We start from the raw sequence: 17,998 nt of genomic DNA on the forward strand, positions 1-17,998 counted from the left end.
TTGTATATAGGGTTGCTATAAGTGGGGGTTGCCTCCATGGCACCTAACAACAACAATTCAAACTGTCCCTCATCCTATCCTCTTCTGCTCGCATTTTATTTTGTTGACACTTCATCAGAGCTTGTGAGTTGTCAAACTATGGCCAGCCAGAAGTGCCTCATGAAATGAGAAAGGCTGGAAAAGAAGGTTCTAGGTGATTATTTTCTTTCAAAAATTCCATAAGATGTTGAGAAGCCATGTGAGAGCGTTATGAAGCCACTCAACGGTCTTCTAAGGACACAGTTTCATTGGTGGACTCCCTTGGTGGTCTGAAAAACCAGCCACTGAAAACCCAATGGAGCTCAGTGATGACGGGAGTCCAGAGTGAAGGGTGCATGGTAGAGTGTACTGGGGGGGGAGGGGATTGTATACTAATGAAGGATTTTTTTCTTTTACTTTTCAGAGAGAGGAGCGAAATGGGGGGGAGGGGTGGGCAGGGAGAAAAATGAAACAATGAATGAATGGAAATCCAAAATCTCTGTAAACGTTCATTAAAATGAATTTCAAAAGAAATCATAAAGTAATGGGGCTAATAGTAAGGACTTTGAAGAAGAAGTGTCCAAAGGAATAGACAAGCAAATGGAAATAGGAGACTAGCAAACTTTAGTGTGCCCTTGAGTTTCCCTTCCCTCTTTTGTTGACAACTCCCATTCTGAGTTTCCCCTCTCCTGTATACCCTCACTGAAGGTGACCTTTAAAACTCAGCACTTATGTCTACCCTTCCTCCTCAGCACCCACTTTTGGGGGGGCGGGGCACAAACCTACTCACATTGCTCCAGCGCTTGTGACATGTACACGTGACCACAACTGAGAGCTCTAGCCCTTGACATCACCACATTTCTCTTCCCACAGCTGGTCATGGGATCTTTCCATATGATAATGTGCTTAGCTCAGCTAGAAAGCAGCTCATCTCCCCTCCTCCTGAAAATCCCCAGTGCTTTCCTTTATCTCAATCTTCGGTAGTGTTTTCATATTCTCCCAGCATCCTAGACAGAGTTTTCTTTTTTATCATCCTCGTCTTGTGGGTGGGGAGCTCTGGGGGGGGGTAGTGGGCAGGGAGTGGCACTACTAACTCTAAGGTGCTGCCTCTCTGGAGGCTGTAATTCACATCTCTGTGGGAGCAAAATGGACAGTCTCTTCCCATGCAATTTCCAGCCTCCCAAAGAAAAACCCACTGAAAGGGCAGCTATGAACTGGTTCCGACTCAAAGGCAATGAGTTTGGTGTGGTTTTGTTTGTTTACTTCTGGCTGCTCTGCTCTGCCCTCCTCAACTCACTTTCTCAATGATAGTGTTGTTGTGTACTGTTGTGTCAGAACTGACTCTCTAGCGCGTTTTCAGAGGCTGTAAATTGCAAAGGAGGAGATTGTCCATCGTCTGCAGAGCAGCTGGTGGAATCAAACTGCTGCAAGTCTTTGAAATGGTAGCAGGGCTACTTACCACTAGGCCACCAGAGTTCCCTCATTTTGTCAATTGTTGCTGAATACTGTTGAGTCAGAACCGATCCGACCCATAACTGACCCTCCAGTGGGTTTTCAGAGGCAGTACACATCATGCCCATCCTTCTCCCGTGGAGTAGCTGGTGGATTCGAACTGCCTGCACAGCTTCTTACCACTAGACCACCAGAGCTCCCTTAATAATTTACTTAGGTCATGTTTAGGTCCTTCCATCTCCTCCCCTTGGAAACACTGGTGGTTACATAGATGGAATTTAGAAAACAGTTTCAATCCTCTATCCAGTTTCTTAACCTCTCTGCTCCTTCCCTATCCTTGCTCTGCTACTAGCTATGTGACTTTGAGCAAAACACTTAACTTTTCTGTGCCATCTTTTTCTCATCTGTAAAAGGGAGGCATTAATAGGGCACAGTTCATAGGTTTGTGGTCAGATTCAAAGAGTTATCAGATGTAAAAGGGCTTTGAACCCTGTCTGGCACAAAGCATGTGCCATGTAAGTGTGAGCTATTATTATTAATTATTGCTATTAGTGCTCTTTTCAGCCAGCTCCTCCATGGAAACCGCTTCTACCTGCAATAGCTAACTGATGGAGCTCTCTGTCAAACCTTTCCTGATCTAGCGGAGGTGGTTAAGCATCCGGGTTTCAATGAGCTTCTCCGCAGGAGACAGCCTGAGGAACTTGGCTGTCTACAAAGCTCTAATTATCATGCCCATTAATTCCTAGCCAACTCAGAGGAGAGGAGGGGAGACCTGAAGGCAAGAATTCTCCAGGACAAATGTTAAGGTCACTTAAAAATAGCTTAAAGGGCAGTAAGTGACAAGCTTTTTGCAGGAACCCCTTTGCCATGGTCTCTTTGGGGTTATCCAGAAAGGCATAGTGTGTAGTGAATTGCATGCTGGTGGCCTGGTGGGGAGAGTTGTACTGCCAACCCAAAGGTAGGTGTTTTCAAATCCACCAGCTGCTGCACAGGAGTGGGAAAAGGATGAGCAATCTCCTCCAGTATGATTTGCAGCCTCTGAAAACCTGATGACGTTTTGGCTCTGAGTTGATTCCAACTCCATGACTCATCACAAAAACTCAAAGGTGGAGCCTCTCTGATGGTTCAAATCCTCAGGAGAAAGATGGCCTGTCTCCTCCCGTGCAACTTACAGTCTCCAAAAACCTGCTGGAGGGTCAGCTATGAATCCATTCTGACAGAATGGCAATGAGTTTGAGCTTAGCTTTGAATTTCTCCCTACGACCTAAGTCCAGAGCCTTTATCCAGGGTGGTTCCTGGCCTGGGATACTTGCATCCCATGCCCCAAGTGGTCCTTGTCTGGAAAGAATGCCGCTCCCACATTTCTGTTCTAGTTTTCAAACCCGGGTCTATGCTTTTGTCATGAACACAATACATGCCTTTAAAAGCCCTGAGGGGTTCATAGTCACTGTTTGTGATTATGTGCTTAAGTCTCTCAATGAACACTCCAAATGCGGCTACTGCTGTGGATGTGGGGGTGTATGTGTATCTGAGGGAGGTGGTCAAAGAATACTTCTGACCTTTTTAATGTGACAAAGGCTGAAAACCACTGCCCGATGGGCTGCAGGGGAAGCGGGGGAGCAGCACAGAATGAATTCTGTGGTTCTCAGTCTTCTTGTCTGTCAAATGGAGGTAAATAAGAACAGCCTCTTTCCCTCCCTGAGGGCAAGAAACAGAATGTTCTGCATTCATGAGGGGATGTCCTCATGAGCCCTGCTGATGTGGTAAGAGGACTGGAGCAAGGCGCAGCACTTGGAAAGGTAGCAACCCCGGCTGCTGGGCTTGTTCTTTTCCTTGTTGTGGGTCCAGCTGGATTCCCCTGTGCCCAAGAACCCCAAAACCTTCCAGGACCAGTGTGTTCTTTTGCCTCTCTCCTTCCCTGCCCAGAGCTGGCTTTCTTTGGAACAACAACAGCAGCAACAATGCTACTCCTATATGTGACTAACAAACATCCACCGAGTTCCTCTTATCTCCTCTCATAACCGCTGTGGCCTCTGAAGTGGCAGTGTTTGTCTCTGTTTACTCAGTGTTGCCTAGGAAACGAAGTTGAGCTCTCTCTTCACCATGATTGAGTGTGGGGCAAGCAATATTCCCCTCCACCCCCACCCTTTCCTGTAGGGAAGGACTTGATGACCAGAGAGGTTTGGCTGTTGCTGGGCTATTTTCTAGGTTTTGGTTGTTTTTAAATTTTTTTAAAAATCTGTTGGTTCTTTTTCGACTGGAAAGCGGGTGTGGGAAGTCCAGGGAAGATGAGCTGAACAGTCCAAAGGTCCTTCAGCTTGTTTTTGAAAGGAGGAGGGGCTGGGGACTGTGGAGAGCTGGGTCAGGGCCCGGGAAAGGCTGCCTGGGTGGTTCAAAACATTCTAGTCTGAAGTTTGTACTGTTGTTCCCTTCCCCCCAGAGACAGCAGATCACCACATGACTTTGACCAGATGGGCAAGTATAGGCAACAAATTTGGCAGCACAAGTAGAGATGTTAGGAGTTGAATTTGCGAGGTCAGTGAGTGGGGGCCTTGAAAGGGTTTTGGTGATTGGAAAAGAACAGGTCACCACGTACACCTTTTAGAGAGAAGGATGTGTGACATTTTCATTCCATTTGGGCAGTGCTTAAAGGGGCCAAGGTGCCTAGGTCGCCTTGAGGGTTGTGGCTTAAAAAAATGGATTTCGGTTGGTATGTGCTAGAGTGTGGAGATCGAATGGAGTCCTTCCCATGGGGTGATATGTCTCCCATGTCGGGGGATACAATGGACTTGGAACTCAGCTCTTGGTCCAGGGTGGAGTCTCAGTTGAGGTGTGGTAAAGGAGACACTGAATAAGCATCAGCTGGACTAGCAGAGAACTGGGCAGAACTCCAGGTGCCAAAGATACGTGTCTGGGGCCGGAGCGCTTAGTGATAATGAATCCTGAACAGTGAGAGAGAAGGGGAGTAGGAGTTGTAACCCTTAAAATTGACCTTGCCCACAAGGTTGATAAATTTTGCCAGAGAACTCTCAGTAGCATCAAATGAAGCAGTAGGCATTGGGGCTATCTTTCCTGAGGTGGTAGCTGGGGATCAGTAGAATGTTTTAGGTTTGGTTTTGTTCACCACCTCAAATGATCGACACCCTTTCCTAAGGTGCTCTTAGTACCTTTCCCAAGGTCGATTGTCACATGGGGATTACAGTGAGGAGAAAGTATTTCATGATTCTGTCAATCTTTTCAGAACACTCATGTTTGACTCTCACCTTGCTCCCTCACATGGAGATTCTGGCTTTCTCGTTCAGACTTTCTTGGCTCCTTCCTCTCACCTGGACCCCTCAGATTGAGGATACATGCTGATAATAATAGTCACCCCGCCACTCACTCCAAAGGTCTGTGAGGAGAGCAGGAGCAGGCCAGAGTGGGGAAGATGTGATTTTGAGTTCCATTTGACCATATCTCGGTGACTTTGGACAAGTTCTTTAAATTTGCTGAGTCTCAGCTTCCTTATCAGCCAATGAATGACAAAAGCACATACTTTGGAAGGGTACTGGGTCAGCTTACGGATGGCCCACAGGAAACCCGGCACCTAGTAGGTGTTCAGTGGGAATCCAGTGAGTCAGATGACTAAATAGTTACCCCTGCTACCACCCTGTGGGGGCCTCCTATTGTCCTGTCCAGTTATACTCATTCTGATGCCAATTTTATTTCTAAAGGGTGCAGGAAAAAACAAGAACAAACGTGCGAGAGAGAGCAAAGTTTATTGAAATTTCAAGCTGTATCTGGAAAAATCAAAATCCAAATCCTGAAGACAGATGTCAGGATAAGGTGTCAGAAAAAAAAAAAAATCACAGAACTCCCCAGAGACAAACTCCCTGAGCAAATTACCCAGGCACCCACCAGATCGAAACCAGCCCCTTGCCCACCCCGGATGCCATCAACTCAGCCGCTCCACTCCCTCACAAGTTTTCCATAAGAATAATAACAATAAAAAAAAAAGGTTTGTAAATGGCACTGTGAAGTCCAAACTAATCTTCTCTTAACCCCATTCTTTGTAGTCAGCACCGGTGAATGGTGGGTTTGACATTCAGAAGAAGACCTCACATGGACAGATGGGGAGAAGGTTGCAGCAGCCAAGGCACCTGTGGCCACGTTCTGATGCTGGCCCCCCACCCCTGCCCTGCCTTGACACTTTCAGCTTACTTAACCTAGAGGACAAAACTGGATCAACTTGGAACACCATCAAACAATGAGCCATTAAGAGACAAGGGGCCAATCAATACACCCCAAAGCTGGTTAGTCCCTTCAACATGTAGGTGTATGTTTATATGAATACATCACTACACTAAGATATAGATCTAGCCCTATGGGTATATATATATATGCATTTATGGCTATATAGAAAATACTATGCCAAAACTAACCAAACAGAACTTTGTAAGCGGTCATCCCAAAGCTGTAATCCCACACTGAGCTGTGCACGCTGCCATGCATTATACCATATTAACCAACAGGAGGCTGATTTGGCTCAATCTCTCCCATCTGTTCTCCCTGCCTTCACGAGGCAGGAGAGAAGAGAGAGGTTGCCTCTGCTCAAAACACAAGTGGCTTCTTCATAGGAACAGTCGTCAAGTGAAGCTGTTGAAGATGTCCGTGGAAATGAAAAGCAGACCCCTATACTCTCTGGAGCAAACTGGCATCTCCTCTGGAGCTACCCTTTCTCCTTGCCAGCTGCAATTAAGTGGTCCAGGCCCCGGGAGCCCCTGGGGCACGGTGGCATTAGAGGATCACTGGCTTGGGGTGGCTAAGCCCCATGCAACTCAGCTTCCAGAGACTGAGTCAGGGGTCTGTCACTGGAGTGGACCCAGGTGGCCATGTCCTTGGGACATCTCTTGGCACCAGCTATGCTAGGTGTAAAGTTCTCCACGTGAGATGACGCTTGGGGAGTCAAAAAACAAACTGGAAAGAACTAGGTAGAACAGGTTTAGTGGCTCTGCCCACCATGAGGACAGAGCCACTTACACCGCAGAACCACCAGGGGCTTCCGGTGCATGTGAGGACTCGGCGGGGGCAGGCTCTTCAGGGCTCAGGCGTGACTGGAATTTCTCCAGTTGCTCAGGGCTGGCCAGGGTCTTCAGCAGAGTATTCTCACGCTCCAGTTGGGAATTCTTCTCCACCAGCTCTCGGATCTGCTCCTTCAGGATCTCCACCTCCTCTCTTACGGCATACATAAGATGATTCTTCACCAGGTCCTGCCACCAAGCAAAGAACAACCAAGCTATGCATTAGCACCAGCCACAATCACTTCCACAGTGCCACCAGTCAGCCCTGGGTATCCCTGTGCAGTCCCTCATATTCATGCTCTCTATCCTTCCTTCCAGCCCTCTTCCCCATGCACCTTTCTCCAGGACCCTTCAGTCTTCCTTCGGGAGACTTCTTGGTGGGATGACTTGTAATAATACCACAGGGCATCCCACCCCATCCCCAGTGCTTATAAGGGCTTTCAAAGCTAGTTGGTTCAGGGGCCTGTGGAGAGAGACTGCTGAGGAATGGTGACTTCATATGTCTCCATTTCAACAGTAGGTTCTAAGGCTGGCCCACATCCCAAGGAGGACCTGCAATGCACTCCCTACCCTCTGTCAGATTAATGGAGTTTTGCTGAGGGAGAAATGAGCCTTTGAGATGCCTTCCTTTCCTTCCTCCTGATCAGCACCCAGTGTGCAAACCTCCTGCAACAAGGCCACAAAGGACACTGGCCCTGGTAAAAGGCTTAAGAGTGGCTGTAGCCTTCTCTGAATGTCAAGATTGCACAATGAAGGATCTGACAACTACTGGCAGCTCTGGACCCCAGAAGTCCCTCTGGGTGGAGGACCAACCTCTACCTGGAAGACAGAGAGCAGGGGTGGGATGCTCTGCTTCCTTGTTATCTCCCAACTCTTGACCCTAGCCCCTGGGCTCTGCAGAGGCACTGCAGTTAGCTGGCATCCAATGAGCTCTGCCCCCTGCCAACTGCGGGATGCAGACAGATGCACGACCCTGTGTGCTGCAGGTCCAGGAGTGGAGCCAGGAGCAGAGCCAGAGGCTGGCACAAAGCTCTGGGACCAAAAGGGGAGGAAAGGGGGAGCCCAGCAAGGGCAGACCTGTGCTCTCAAAAGAATAGACTTCAGGGGGGATGGGAAACATGCTGTGGACTTCCTCAAGCTCTTGGGTTCATCCCCTTAGTTTTGCCCCGAGTTACATAAGCAGCAGGCAGCTCTGAGGATGCGAATGAATGACGCAGTGAAGTCACTCACCATGGCCTGCTCAATCTTGTTGTCTATGGCCACCACGCTGGCACCAGATGCACTGCCAAGACAAAAAAGCAAAGCGATTGTGTTACCCACGCGTTTAGACTCTAGCTGGCAGCCATGTGCAAAGTTCTCCATGGAGCCCCAGTTCTTCCTCTCTCCTCTCTCCTGACTCCCTGGTCCAGAGCGCTGGGCCATTTGTCCCAGGTCCTTTCCTCAACCACCTCATGCTGGGTGGTCAGCTGGCTGCCCACCGTAGGCATTCGCAGACCCGGGAGTGGCTCTGGCCAAGGCAACCTGCTCGCCCCACCCAGGTGACAAGGAAAACAATGGGAGCCCAGTGGCTTGGGGTCCTGCAGCTGGCTCAACCGAGATCCCAGGCAAACCTACCGGGCTCCGAAGCTAGCAAGGGATTCCTGCACAGCTCCGAAGCTTCCAGCCTGGCCTCCCGGGCAGCACACAGTACGTGGCCAGCCCTCTGCCCAGCCCCGTCCCACCCTGTTATCCCCTGGCCTCGCTGCCCCACTGCAGCGGCTGCCTCTGCGCTGCTGCAATTCTTCCAGGCGCAGCAGCGGCTGCAGGGACGCTCCCACGGTGGATCCCAGCGCGGTGGTGACATCTCCCCCCTCCCTGCCGTCCCCGTCCCCCTCCCCTTCCCAGGATGCTGCACCGCGAGGGACCAGAGCACCACGCTGGCTTGGAGATCCTACTGGAAGCAAGCCGCCACCCCCCCCCCCGCACCCGGTTCAGTTCGGTTCGGAGGAGCCAATCTTGAGGCCAGTGATTTTACCTGTTATCCAGCTTAACGGAAACCACATCCCCTCCAAGCAGCGAAGAGAAGAAAGAGATGGAGAAATTGCGCAGCTGGTAGACCGCCACCTCCATGGGGGTCTGATACATTTCAGTGTTCATGGTGCAGACGGCCGGGGAGCTCTGGAGCTGCACGGCTGCAGCTTGTGGGGGGCTGTGCGGGGCTGGGCTAAGAGCGGGCACTGGCTGCCAAGTGGACCCAAAGACAGGCAGGCGCTCCAGCTGGAGTTGAAGGGAAGTGCCTCGAAGGGGTGTCACCTAGTATGTCACAAACTCCACAGCCAGTCCAACCCAGACTCAGGAGATATTTCTGCTTCTGCTTCTTTATATAGGAGGAGCCGGCTGCGTCACATGGCGTCAGGGGCCATGCAAATGAGTTCTGTACCGGGCTCTGTGGCCCAGCAAACCACATCCCCGCCCTGAACCTTCGGTGGGGGAACTGTAAACAGTTCAGCACTTTCTTGTGCCAACTGGCATCTCCCAGAAAGGAATCTGAAGCTTGGTAAAAACCAAACTGGAGCCGAACCCGAAGAGATGGGCGAGTGCTAGAGAAGTCAGAAGCAGAAATGCCATGACAGGCGGGGAGCTCTTCTTGAAGTGACAGCCAGAGGACTCTGCAGGCTTTGCAAGACTTGTGCATGGGCACCGTCAGGAGACTCACTTTCCTCCCACTGCCTGCCTTCTCAGCCTCTCTCCTGTGCATACATTTTGCCTACTGCATGCTTAGCTTACTCTCTCCCCCTACCCACTCAACTGTCTCCTCACCCAGCTTGCCCTAACCCCCTGCACCAAATCCACTCACCTCCTCCTCCCTAAGGCTAACCTATGCATGCCTGTGCATGGAGGAGGGCTGTCCAGGAGCTCAGATGAGTAGATGAGAGCAACTGGACTGTGGTGGGTGCCCAAGAAGGTGCAGGAGAGGCAGAGGAGGGAACCCTGGAGCAACTACAATATAGCAAGCATCCTGGTCTTCATAGCCTGCTCCACAAAGAAAGTAAATCCAATAGGATCCAGGACTCTACGTCCTTGTTTTCTTTTGTTGTTTGGTTTAATTTTAAGATTTTTTTTCCACTTCCGCATGAACAGCAATGACCACAAGGCTACAAGACCAAGGCTATAAATAAACCAACCATCCCAAATAAACACCTGCCCTGTGATGGATTTCAGCCACATCAGGGGAGGGTCAGCCCTCCAAAACAAAAACATATTCTAAAGGGCAAGGAACTTGAAGAACTCAGTTTTGCCTAATAACAGTTACATATGTTTCCATCCAAAACATACTTTCATTCTTTCAGCCTCAAGCTTAAAAACAAAAAAACAAAAGGCATGAGCCCTGAGGTTCTTTTCTCTTACTCCTTCCTAAGTGAGGCCACCTAGTGGACAGAAGCAGAATTATGGCCAGAAGGAGAAACCTGGGCAGGACAGAGGACAGGTGATGCAACTGGCAGTATTATTTACACCAATCCAGGACCATAAGAAGAACATTGAGTTTCACCACATATAAGATAGTTTGGATGACTCTAAGGCCAGCACCCACAAATCTGTGCTCCACAGGCTGTAGTCTAGAGAAACAGTCTAATGCAATCATGCTATTGGAAAAGTACTGGGGCTTCTTATCAGCAAACAAGGTAATTATTACTTGCTTCGGGATACTTCTCTTAACCAGGTGCCTGGCACTGACACCCTGGCCAAGGCCCCAGCTAAGCCCAATATGAAGGCCTCGATTTCCTCCAGGTTCTTTTTCACTATGACTTGGGGTTCCCATTGAATTTAATTGGTGGTAACACATGCACAACCATTACTCTATTTGCAAAGGGTTGACAAACAGAACTATCTAAGCAAAGCTACTCTGCTAGCCTAGCTGGGGTTATTCTTCACCACAGTTGTAGGTGGGAGGTGATCCCAATCTCAGGACAGTCTGTTAATGCTGAGGTCACAAACTTAGTGAGCATGGTGTTTGAAGTAGGCAGTGTGTTTGAATTAGAACCAAGTGCAGGCTATAGTTATAGGTTATTAAGAACATTAGCTGAGAAAAACTTCCTATATCAGAAGCTTGATTGATACTGGAATTCCATAACATATTAATCTGCCCTCTATGACACCTAAGAGCCTTCTTGGTCCAGGATGTCTCTGAAGTGATCTTTTATGAGCTTGTAAAATCCTTCTGTCCTAAACTAACAATTTCTACTCACCCTAAGAATCCAAGGGAGATGATGAGAAGAAAAGAGGAGAAATATTCCGGGGTGATGGCAGGGGTGGGGGGAGGAAGTGTGGAACACTGCCAACAAGATAGGGCACAGAGCAAAAGAAAAACAACTTGTTCAGTTTGTGGTGTGCCGTTGAGTCAGAAGATCACCAGGCCTTTCCTCCAAGGTTCCTCTGATGTGAACACAAAACTTTTGGTTTGCAGCTGAGTCCGTATTCAACTGCACTCAAGGTAAGTGAAAAGGGAACTGCAGTTTGAAACTAACTGACAATAAGAAACAAAAAACCAAACCAGAAGCTGTTGATTGCAACTCGTGGCAACCCTATGAGTAGGCCTAAGCTAGACAGGGCTTTCAGTGGCTAATTTAGATCACCTGGCCTTTCTTCCAAGGTGCCTCTAGGTGGACTCGAACCTTTAACATTCTGCTTAACTATCAAGTGCTTAAGTGATTGTACCACCCAGAGATTCCACATTAATTATACTTCAGTGCAGAGATAGTAGGCTTGAGTTGGAGAATAAAAAATAGTAACTAGAATTAAAATCCAAACCAGTTCTATTGCGTTGATTCCAACTCAGACAAGGCTGTGAGTAAAATGGCTCCATGGGTGGACTCAAATCTCCAACCTCTGGCTTCACCGCCAAGTGCTTAGTGGATTACATTACAGAGTCTCCATGGGAAGCTGAGTTTGAGTCCTACTGACAAAAAGTTGCTACCATGGGCTAAGTAGTGGCTCTGGCTCAGGCACTGTGCTGGCTTTACTGCAAGCCATACATGGTGGGGACTTCATCACCACCATTTTACAGGAAACCAAAGCTTCAAAAAGGCTAACTTGCCAGTGGTGGCACCGCTGGGACTCCAGCCAATGTCTCCCTGACCTAGAGACCATGTTTTGCTCCCACTACACTTCACAGTAGGGCAGGGAAGAGGTTGAGGAAGGGATGCTTATTGAAAGAGTAAGGGCTGGAATGAACCAGCTGGGGGATGGGACAGAGCTGCAAAGAGAGAGGAAGAAGAAGGGGAGGGGGTAGAAACCCACAACAACAAGTGGTCAGGGACAAGAGAAGTGCCCCTAGGAGATGCAAGGGCCAGGGCGGTGTAACTGGCATTTCTTGATCCTCAAGGCTGGTGGAAGTGTGAGGTGGAGGGAGAAAGGGAAGGAACAGAAGACTGTCCCAAGCTGTCCCACTGTACACTGAGTTTTCTAAGAGGGCTGTGTGTGCTCCAGGCCATTTCAAAAGGCAGCCAAAGAGCCCTCAAAGAAAGCTAGGAAAGAGGAAATATTCATTCATCCAGGTGGCTCCCAGGTCGTGACCGCGCACAGCTCTCTGGGGTATACAGTACTGCAAACAAGGCCCGGAGTCAAGGAATGCTAATCACAGTCTGGTCAAACCCCAAGGCTCGGGGGGGGGGGGGCCGGGGCCGCTAACTGGCACCCTTAATTCATTCCTGGTTTGTTTCGTTGGTTATTCCCACACCCCCTCCCCAATTCCTGCAGTTGCTCAGCTTTTAGGAGAGACAGATTAACATGAAAACAAGCTCATGGTGGCGAGTCATCACCCTGACACCTTGGCATCTTCCTTTAGCAAACAGCAACTGGGCCCCAGGGTCAGCTCCTAGGGGAAGAAGATGGACTTACAACATCACAGTCAGATTTTCCACCAGGGCAGGGGGTTTGGGGGTGGGGAGAGAAAGGAAGGAGGAAGCCAGAGAGTTTTGTTCTGCTTCACCTCAGCACACCAGCATGTTCCTCTGCCTAGAATAGCTGGGCCAAGCCATGCAGCGAGTGGAACTTTATGCTGGCCCTGATTATCTATGATTTGATCGAACATGACTGAGGAAAAGTGCTGAGCTGTGAGGTCCTCAGTGTCCTTGTGTCCTTCGCAGGTGGGCCCCACACAACACAGGAAGCAGCAGCCTATGACCAATCCATCCACAGCCAGTGCCCCCAGCAGGTAGGTCTCCAAACACCCTCCCTTACAGCCTACAACTTGCAAAGGAGGCTGGGCAGCAGTGAGACATACACCTCTGTCAGGAGTGAACTGCTGGCTGGAGGGTTGGCATAGGTAGGATGTGGGCCAAGAATCTCCGAAGCCCTGGAAAGTCCACTGGTTCCTTTTGAGCCAGGGAGGGCAGGCGAGTTTCAGCATTTTCACTAGCCCATTCCACTTCAAAAGCCAAACTCTGTCCAAGACAGGAATCCTTCCTACCTGGAGTTCCCATGGGACAGCAGGACAGAGAGCAACTTGGCCAGGGCTGGGCAGCAGAAGCCCAGGGTAGGATCTCAGCATGCTGAATGACCAGGGGCAAGAGAGAAGGTGGGTGTAGTAGGTAGGGGGCTGCGGGGTGAGGTGGGGGGCCACGGGGGAGAACATCTCACTTCCCTTTTTGTCATACTTGAAGCATTGTGTGCCACACGGCCAGAAGGAAACTATTTATAGGCGAGTCTTCCTTATTTTCTACAGGGAATGTCCCACCCAAAGATTCAGCAACGCTGCCAGCAAAACACAGGGTCTTGTGTCAGGAAAAGCGGAAAAAGGAACGACGCAAGAGGTGCGGGGGCAAGCCACAAAGCAAACACTGGGTTAGGTGCTGGAAAAGGGAAATACAAAAAGGATATTGAGCACTAGAACGTTAGGGACAGCGTTAATGGGACAGTTGAAAAACCTCTCTCCCCACTCACCCCTCCACTGAGGCCCCCTGCCGTCTGAATCTCTGTCTAGTTCTCATTACTTACTTGTCCCTTTTTCTGAAGAGGCTGGGGGAATAAGGAGGCTGAAATGCCATCATTTACTTCGTCCTTGCTGCTCCCTTATCTTCGCTTGCGCCCTCTGGTTCCAATCCAATGTGGAAGACTCTATGGACAGGAAGGCCACGGCGCGACTTGCAGGGTTACTTTGGCTTCATGGAAAATCCCCAAAGTCCGGGATGAAGGATGCAAGAAGGAAAGACTGTGACAGAGAAAAGTGCCTTGTTCTCTGTGGATCATGTGAATGGGCCTCAGCATGGCCAAACCTCAGCATGGCCAGGCCCCAGAACCCTGATTTTTGAGGGGAAGGAAAATGGGGTGAGGGATACGGCTGCAGATGGAAGTGATGGGGGGGGAGCAGTGAAGTCCCAGGAGAATCCAGGCAGATATGAAGATTCTCTTAGCAAAGCGGCAAGTGGTTTGATTTGGCAAAAGTCCTGGTACCAAATGACGGCAGGAGCAATGAATTGTGCCTTTCAGCTCCTTCCCGGACAGGGTCCCATGTGAGTTTTACAGACAAGCTCTGAGTGACACTAAGGATGGCAAACAGAACCCAAAAACTCCATCTTGACAAGGATTTTCATCCTCCTCCATCATTCTGCAAATAAGAAGCTGCCTTTTGCTCAATTGTCTTCCTCACACGATCTTTGGCCTCAAACTAGGGTGTGATGGGATTTGTCCTAGACTGGAAGCACTGGTCACCTTATCAAGGAACATTGCATCAATATTGATGCCTGTCTCCATGAACCCTTACATTTTACACAGATCACCATTATTTTTCTCTCTGCCTAATTACCTATCTCCAAGTTTGAAACAGATAAAATCTAGGAAGGGGGAGATAGGAAAAAATTGTAAAATTAACCTTGGTAAATGGATTCAGTCAATCTCTCTCTCTCTCTCTGAGAGAGAGAGTGAGGGAGAGAGAGAGAGAGAATATCATCGTTTAGTTAAATTCAAAATTCCAGTGCAGAGAATATCTGCTGTAAGCACACAGTACATTTTGAGAGGGGAAAAAAACCAACAGCTGGGAGTACATGTCCAAAATAGTGCTTCCTGCCAAAATATCCTAGGTAGATTGAAAATAAAACCCAACCCCAGTATGTTTTGTAAATTTTCACTCAAATCAAAATTCTTGAAAACAACCTTTTAAAAAGGAAAACAAATGATATGCACAACCTTAAAAGAAAAAAGAAAGGAAGAAAAGGACAACCCCCAAACATCCTAGTTAGGTCCCTGACAAATTCAGAAGTCTCTCTACTAGTTCAAACTCAGAAAACTCAAAACTCAAACTCATTGTTATCAAGCTGAAACTGATTCATAGCTGACCCAATGAGGTTTGTTGTTATGTACCATCAACTATCATTGATAGCAACCCTATAAACAACAGATCTGAACCTGGCCCTATCCTGCACCATTCTCGAGTACACTGTGAAAGTCACTGTGTCTAACTCATTTTGCTGAGTCTGTCTTTCTCTGACCCTCCACCTTTCCCAGAATGATGATGTCTTTTGCCAAGGACTGGTCCTTCCTGACTACACATCCAAAGTATGTGACATGAAGTTTCACCATCCTTGCAGAAGTACCCTCGTTGAACTTCCTAAATTGGTTTGTTCTTCTGGTTGTCCATTGGATATTCAGTACGCATCTCCAACACCACAATTCAAAGGCATCCTTATTCATGTGAGGTTTTGGAGGCTGTAAATCACACAAGAGGAGACTGCCCATCTTTCTCCCCAGGAGCTGCTGGTGGATTTGAACCGCCAGAGAGGCGTGACATTTGGACTAGCAGCACAACTCCCTATGCATTAAGCTACTAGTGGGGTGGGCATATTGCAGATTTCATAGAGCCACAGATTGCTGTGGCTCTACAGACCTCAGATTGTTCCAGAGGAAAGCCTAGGGCTTGGGTGTGCCCAGGAGGGTATCCTGAGATTTTTAGAATATCCACTTTACTATCATCCCTTGACATCATTTGACTTCACAGAAGGAGTCATACTTTTCTTCTTGCCACCCTTGCCTCTAACCAGTGCTCATCTAAATGGGGATAATGCAGTAGATTAAAAAAAAAAAAGCATAGAGATCCTAGGGTATCTACTACTCCTTGGACATTGTGACAGCCCACGCCAGGAAGGCTCCCTCACACTGACTCTCTACCAGGACCTCCAGGGCTGTATACATCAAGAAACTACACACAGACCTTTGGTCTCTGAGCCATCAGGGTCTTTTGTGTGGAGTTTGCCTCTACTTCCTAACTTTCTGGCTATCCTCCTTCTGGCCTGCTTCTCTTGCTCTTACTCTTGTCTCATGTGTCTCAGAAGCAGGTAGAACTTTGCCTGTCCACCCTGCCCCCACGAGCTGGTGAGCATCTTTCCCAACCCCCACCTCGGTCATGGCCCACCCACTGCAGCCTTCTCAGGGTTGGGAAAAGAGAGAAAAAATTTAAAAAGGCAAGAACATGGCCGTTCTCCACATTAGCTTGTCTGCACAGCCTTCCACTGACCTATTCTCACCAGGGAGACACGGGCAGAGCCTCTTCTCTGTGCAGCCGTCCCAAGAACTGAAATTCCAAGCCATTATTTTTTTCTCTCTGACTGTTGCCAAGGTTACTTTGAGTGGTATGTGAAGGACTTGGGGCTATTGGCAGTGCTTGGAGGACAAGGAGTAGGGGGAATCTTGTTGAGGAAGCAGTGAGAGGGAGCAAGGGGCCTGTGAAGAGAGCAGGGCCTCTGAGGTGGAGCACCTGGCTTCCATTGTGGGCCCCACTGTAGAATGGGTGACCTTTGAAGTGGTCCAGGTTCCGGGGAGAGGAGGGATAAAAGAAAGGTAATAATGCTGGCCTCTTTAGGCGCTCTGTCTTTTCAGTCATGATGGGTAAGCATTACGAGCCTCTCAGGTCCCCTCATATTGTATTCCTGAGGCCCTCATTTACTTCATAGCAGAGCTAATCACCACGGACTCAACTGAGAAAGCTCCTTGAGTCTCAGCTGTGGAATTGTAGGATCCGTAAAGAGGGCCTCTACAGACTGCAAAGACTTCCGGCTCCCCCGCCACCTCCACGCTCCCACCCCCACCTATGGCTCCCTGGATGGAAAGAAGGCAGCCCAGATGGAGTGAGGGGGTAATGAGTTGGGGCCGAGGGGCACACAACTCCCCAGAGAGAAAGGCAAAAAACAGGGCTAGTTCCTCCTTGGGCAGGGCCCCCCAGCCACAGGAACATTGCCAGGAAACCCCAAAGAGCACTGGGAGGGATCAAGGGAGGACTTCCAGCCCAGTATGAGAATTGACAAGGAATTCAGGTAGTCCGGGCGTTATGACTATCCAACAACTTAAGGACAACTCATACTTGCTCTTAAATGCAGGGCTTCTAACAGGTTCTGTCATGGCTCACGAAGTAAAAACAGCAACAGACCAAAATTTTTACAATTCGAGTGATTTGGCAAGGCAACCGGAACAGGAAAAACTATGGGTGGGAACCCTGGAATGGAAGATTCGGAAGACGGTTGCTGAGCTCCTTTCAGGAGCCTAGTACATGAGACTGGGGTACTGGCAGGACTGTGGAGAGTCACACACATTCACTGGGGCACAGTTTGCCACCATCTCTGAAGGACTGCTTTAATGTTATGCAAATTTGCCCACACTTGGAAAAGACTGAACCAGCCCATTCTGCTTCACAATCACCTTCACTTTGCTGCACGTGCAACTCTTAGATCTTTGAAAAGCCTTCAAGCCTTTTTCGAGCACTAAAGGAAGGCGAAATAAGAACTGCAGACACCTGTTCTGACTGACCTGAAAATTCTGAGACACAACTCGGAACAAATCTCACTTGTACCCAGGCGACTGCCTGCCTGCACCACACACGCCTTACTTATCAGGGAGAAAGAAACACAAAAGCACACGTCTACTTCTGCAAACACCGTCTTGAACCTTTCACACAGTGTAATTCACAAAAGCAAAGGGACATTGGAAATCTACTGCTTGAGCACGTATGTACAGACATGCGTGGGTGCACACATAAACAGGCTGTTGGCAGCTTTCCTGTGACCCCCAAAGTGGGTAGAAAAGAGACAAGGCATGACAAAAATACAGGACCCTCTAGGCCAGACCAGAGTATCAAAAGCCATGAGCTCTGTCTTGACTTTCAGACCTTCACAGGAGTTGTAATCAGGTGGGCAGAGAGGAAACCAGTTTGAAGCTTGACATTACTACACAGTAGGAACAGGAAGCCCCAGCACTGCCAGGGCCAAAGTTTTCAAAGATGTCAATCATGCACTCAAACGGACTCTTAAATGCAGGAGAAAGAAACACAGCTACCATTTGTGCCCAATTAATCATGCACACGCCGAAGAAACGATTCCCACAGGTTCTTGTGAGGACAGTTCTAACTAAAGCCACACTTGGCATAGATGCATCTGTGACTGGCTACTTGAGAAGTACGATTTTGAAGGACACAAGGGAAAATCCCATCTCAGTCAAAGCTGTTT

General features: G+C 48.8%; 1 protein-coding gene across 2 annotated transcripts in view; it reads right to left on the reverse strand.

Moving 5' to 3' along the window:
* Nucleotides 1–6,399: 6,399 nt before the first annotated feature.
* The window catches only part of TSC22D3 (TSC22 domain family, member 3), a 78,338-nt gene continuing 66,739 nt past the window's right edge, over nt 6,400–17,998 (reverse strand). The window contains exons 1-3 of one of the 2 annotated variants that reach the window (XM_006889901.1): nt 8,545–8,727; nt 7,761–7,812; nt 6,400–6,719 (exon numbers count right to left, since the gene is read on the reverse strand). In XM_006889901.1, coding sequence (XP_006889963.1) covers nt 6,486–6,719; nt 7,761–7,812; nt 8,545–8,666 — 408 coding nt within the window. In that variant the 5' untranslated portion in view covers nt 8,667–8,727 and the 3' untranslated portion in view covers nt 6,400–6,485. Of the gene's footprint in view, nt 6,720–7,760; nt 7,813–8,544; nt 8,728–17,998 lie in introns of those variants that run through there. The other variant, XM_006889902.1, reaches the window with a different exon arrangement.

This window comes from Elephantulus edwardii, unplaced genomic scaffold (genome assembly GCF_000299155.1).
Source record: "Elephantulus edwardii isolate Elephantulus edwardi_28Jun2011 unplaced genomic scaffold, EleEdw1.0 scaffold00083, whole genome shotgun sequence".
NCBI classification, from domain to species: Eukaryota; Metazoa; Chordata; class Mammalia; order Macroscelidea; family Macroscelididae; genus Elephantulus; species Elephantulus edwardii.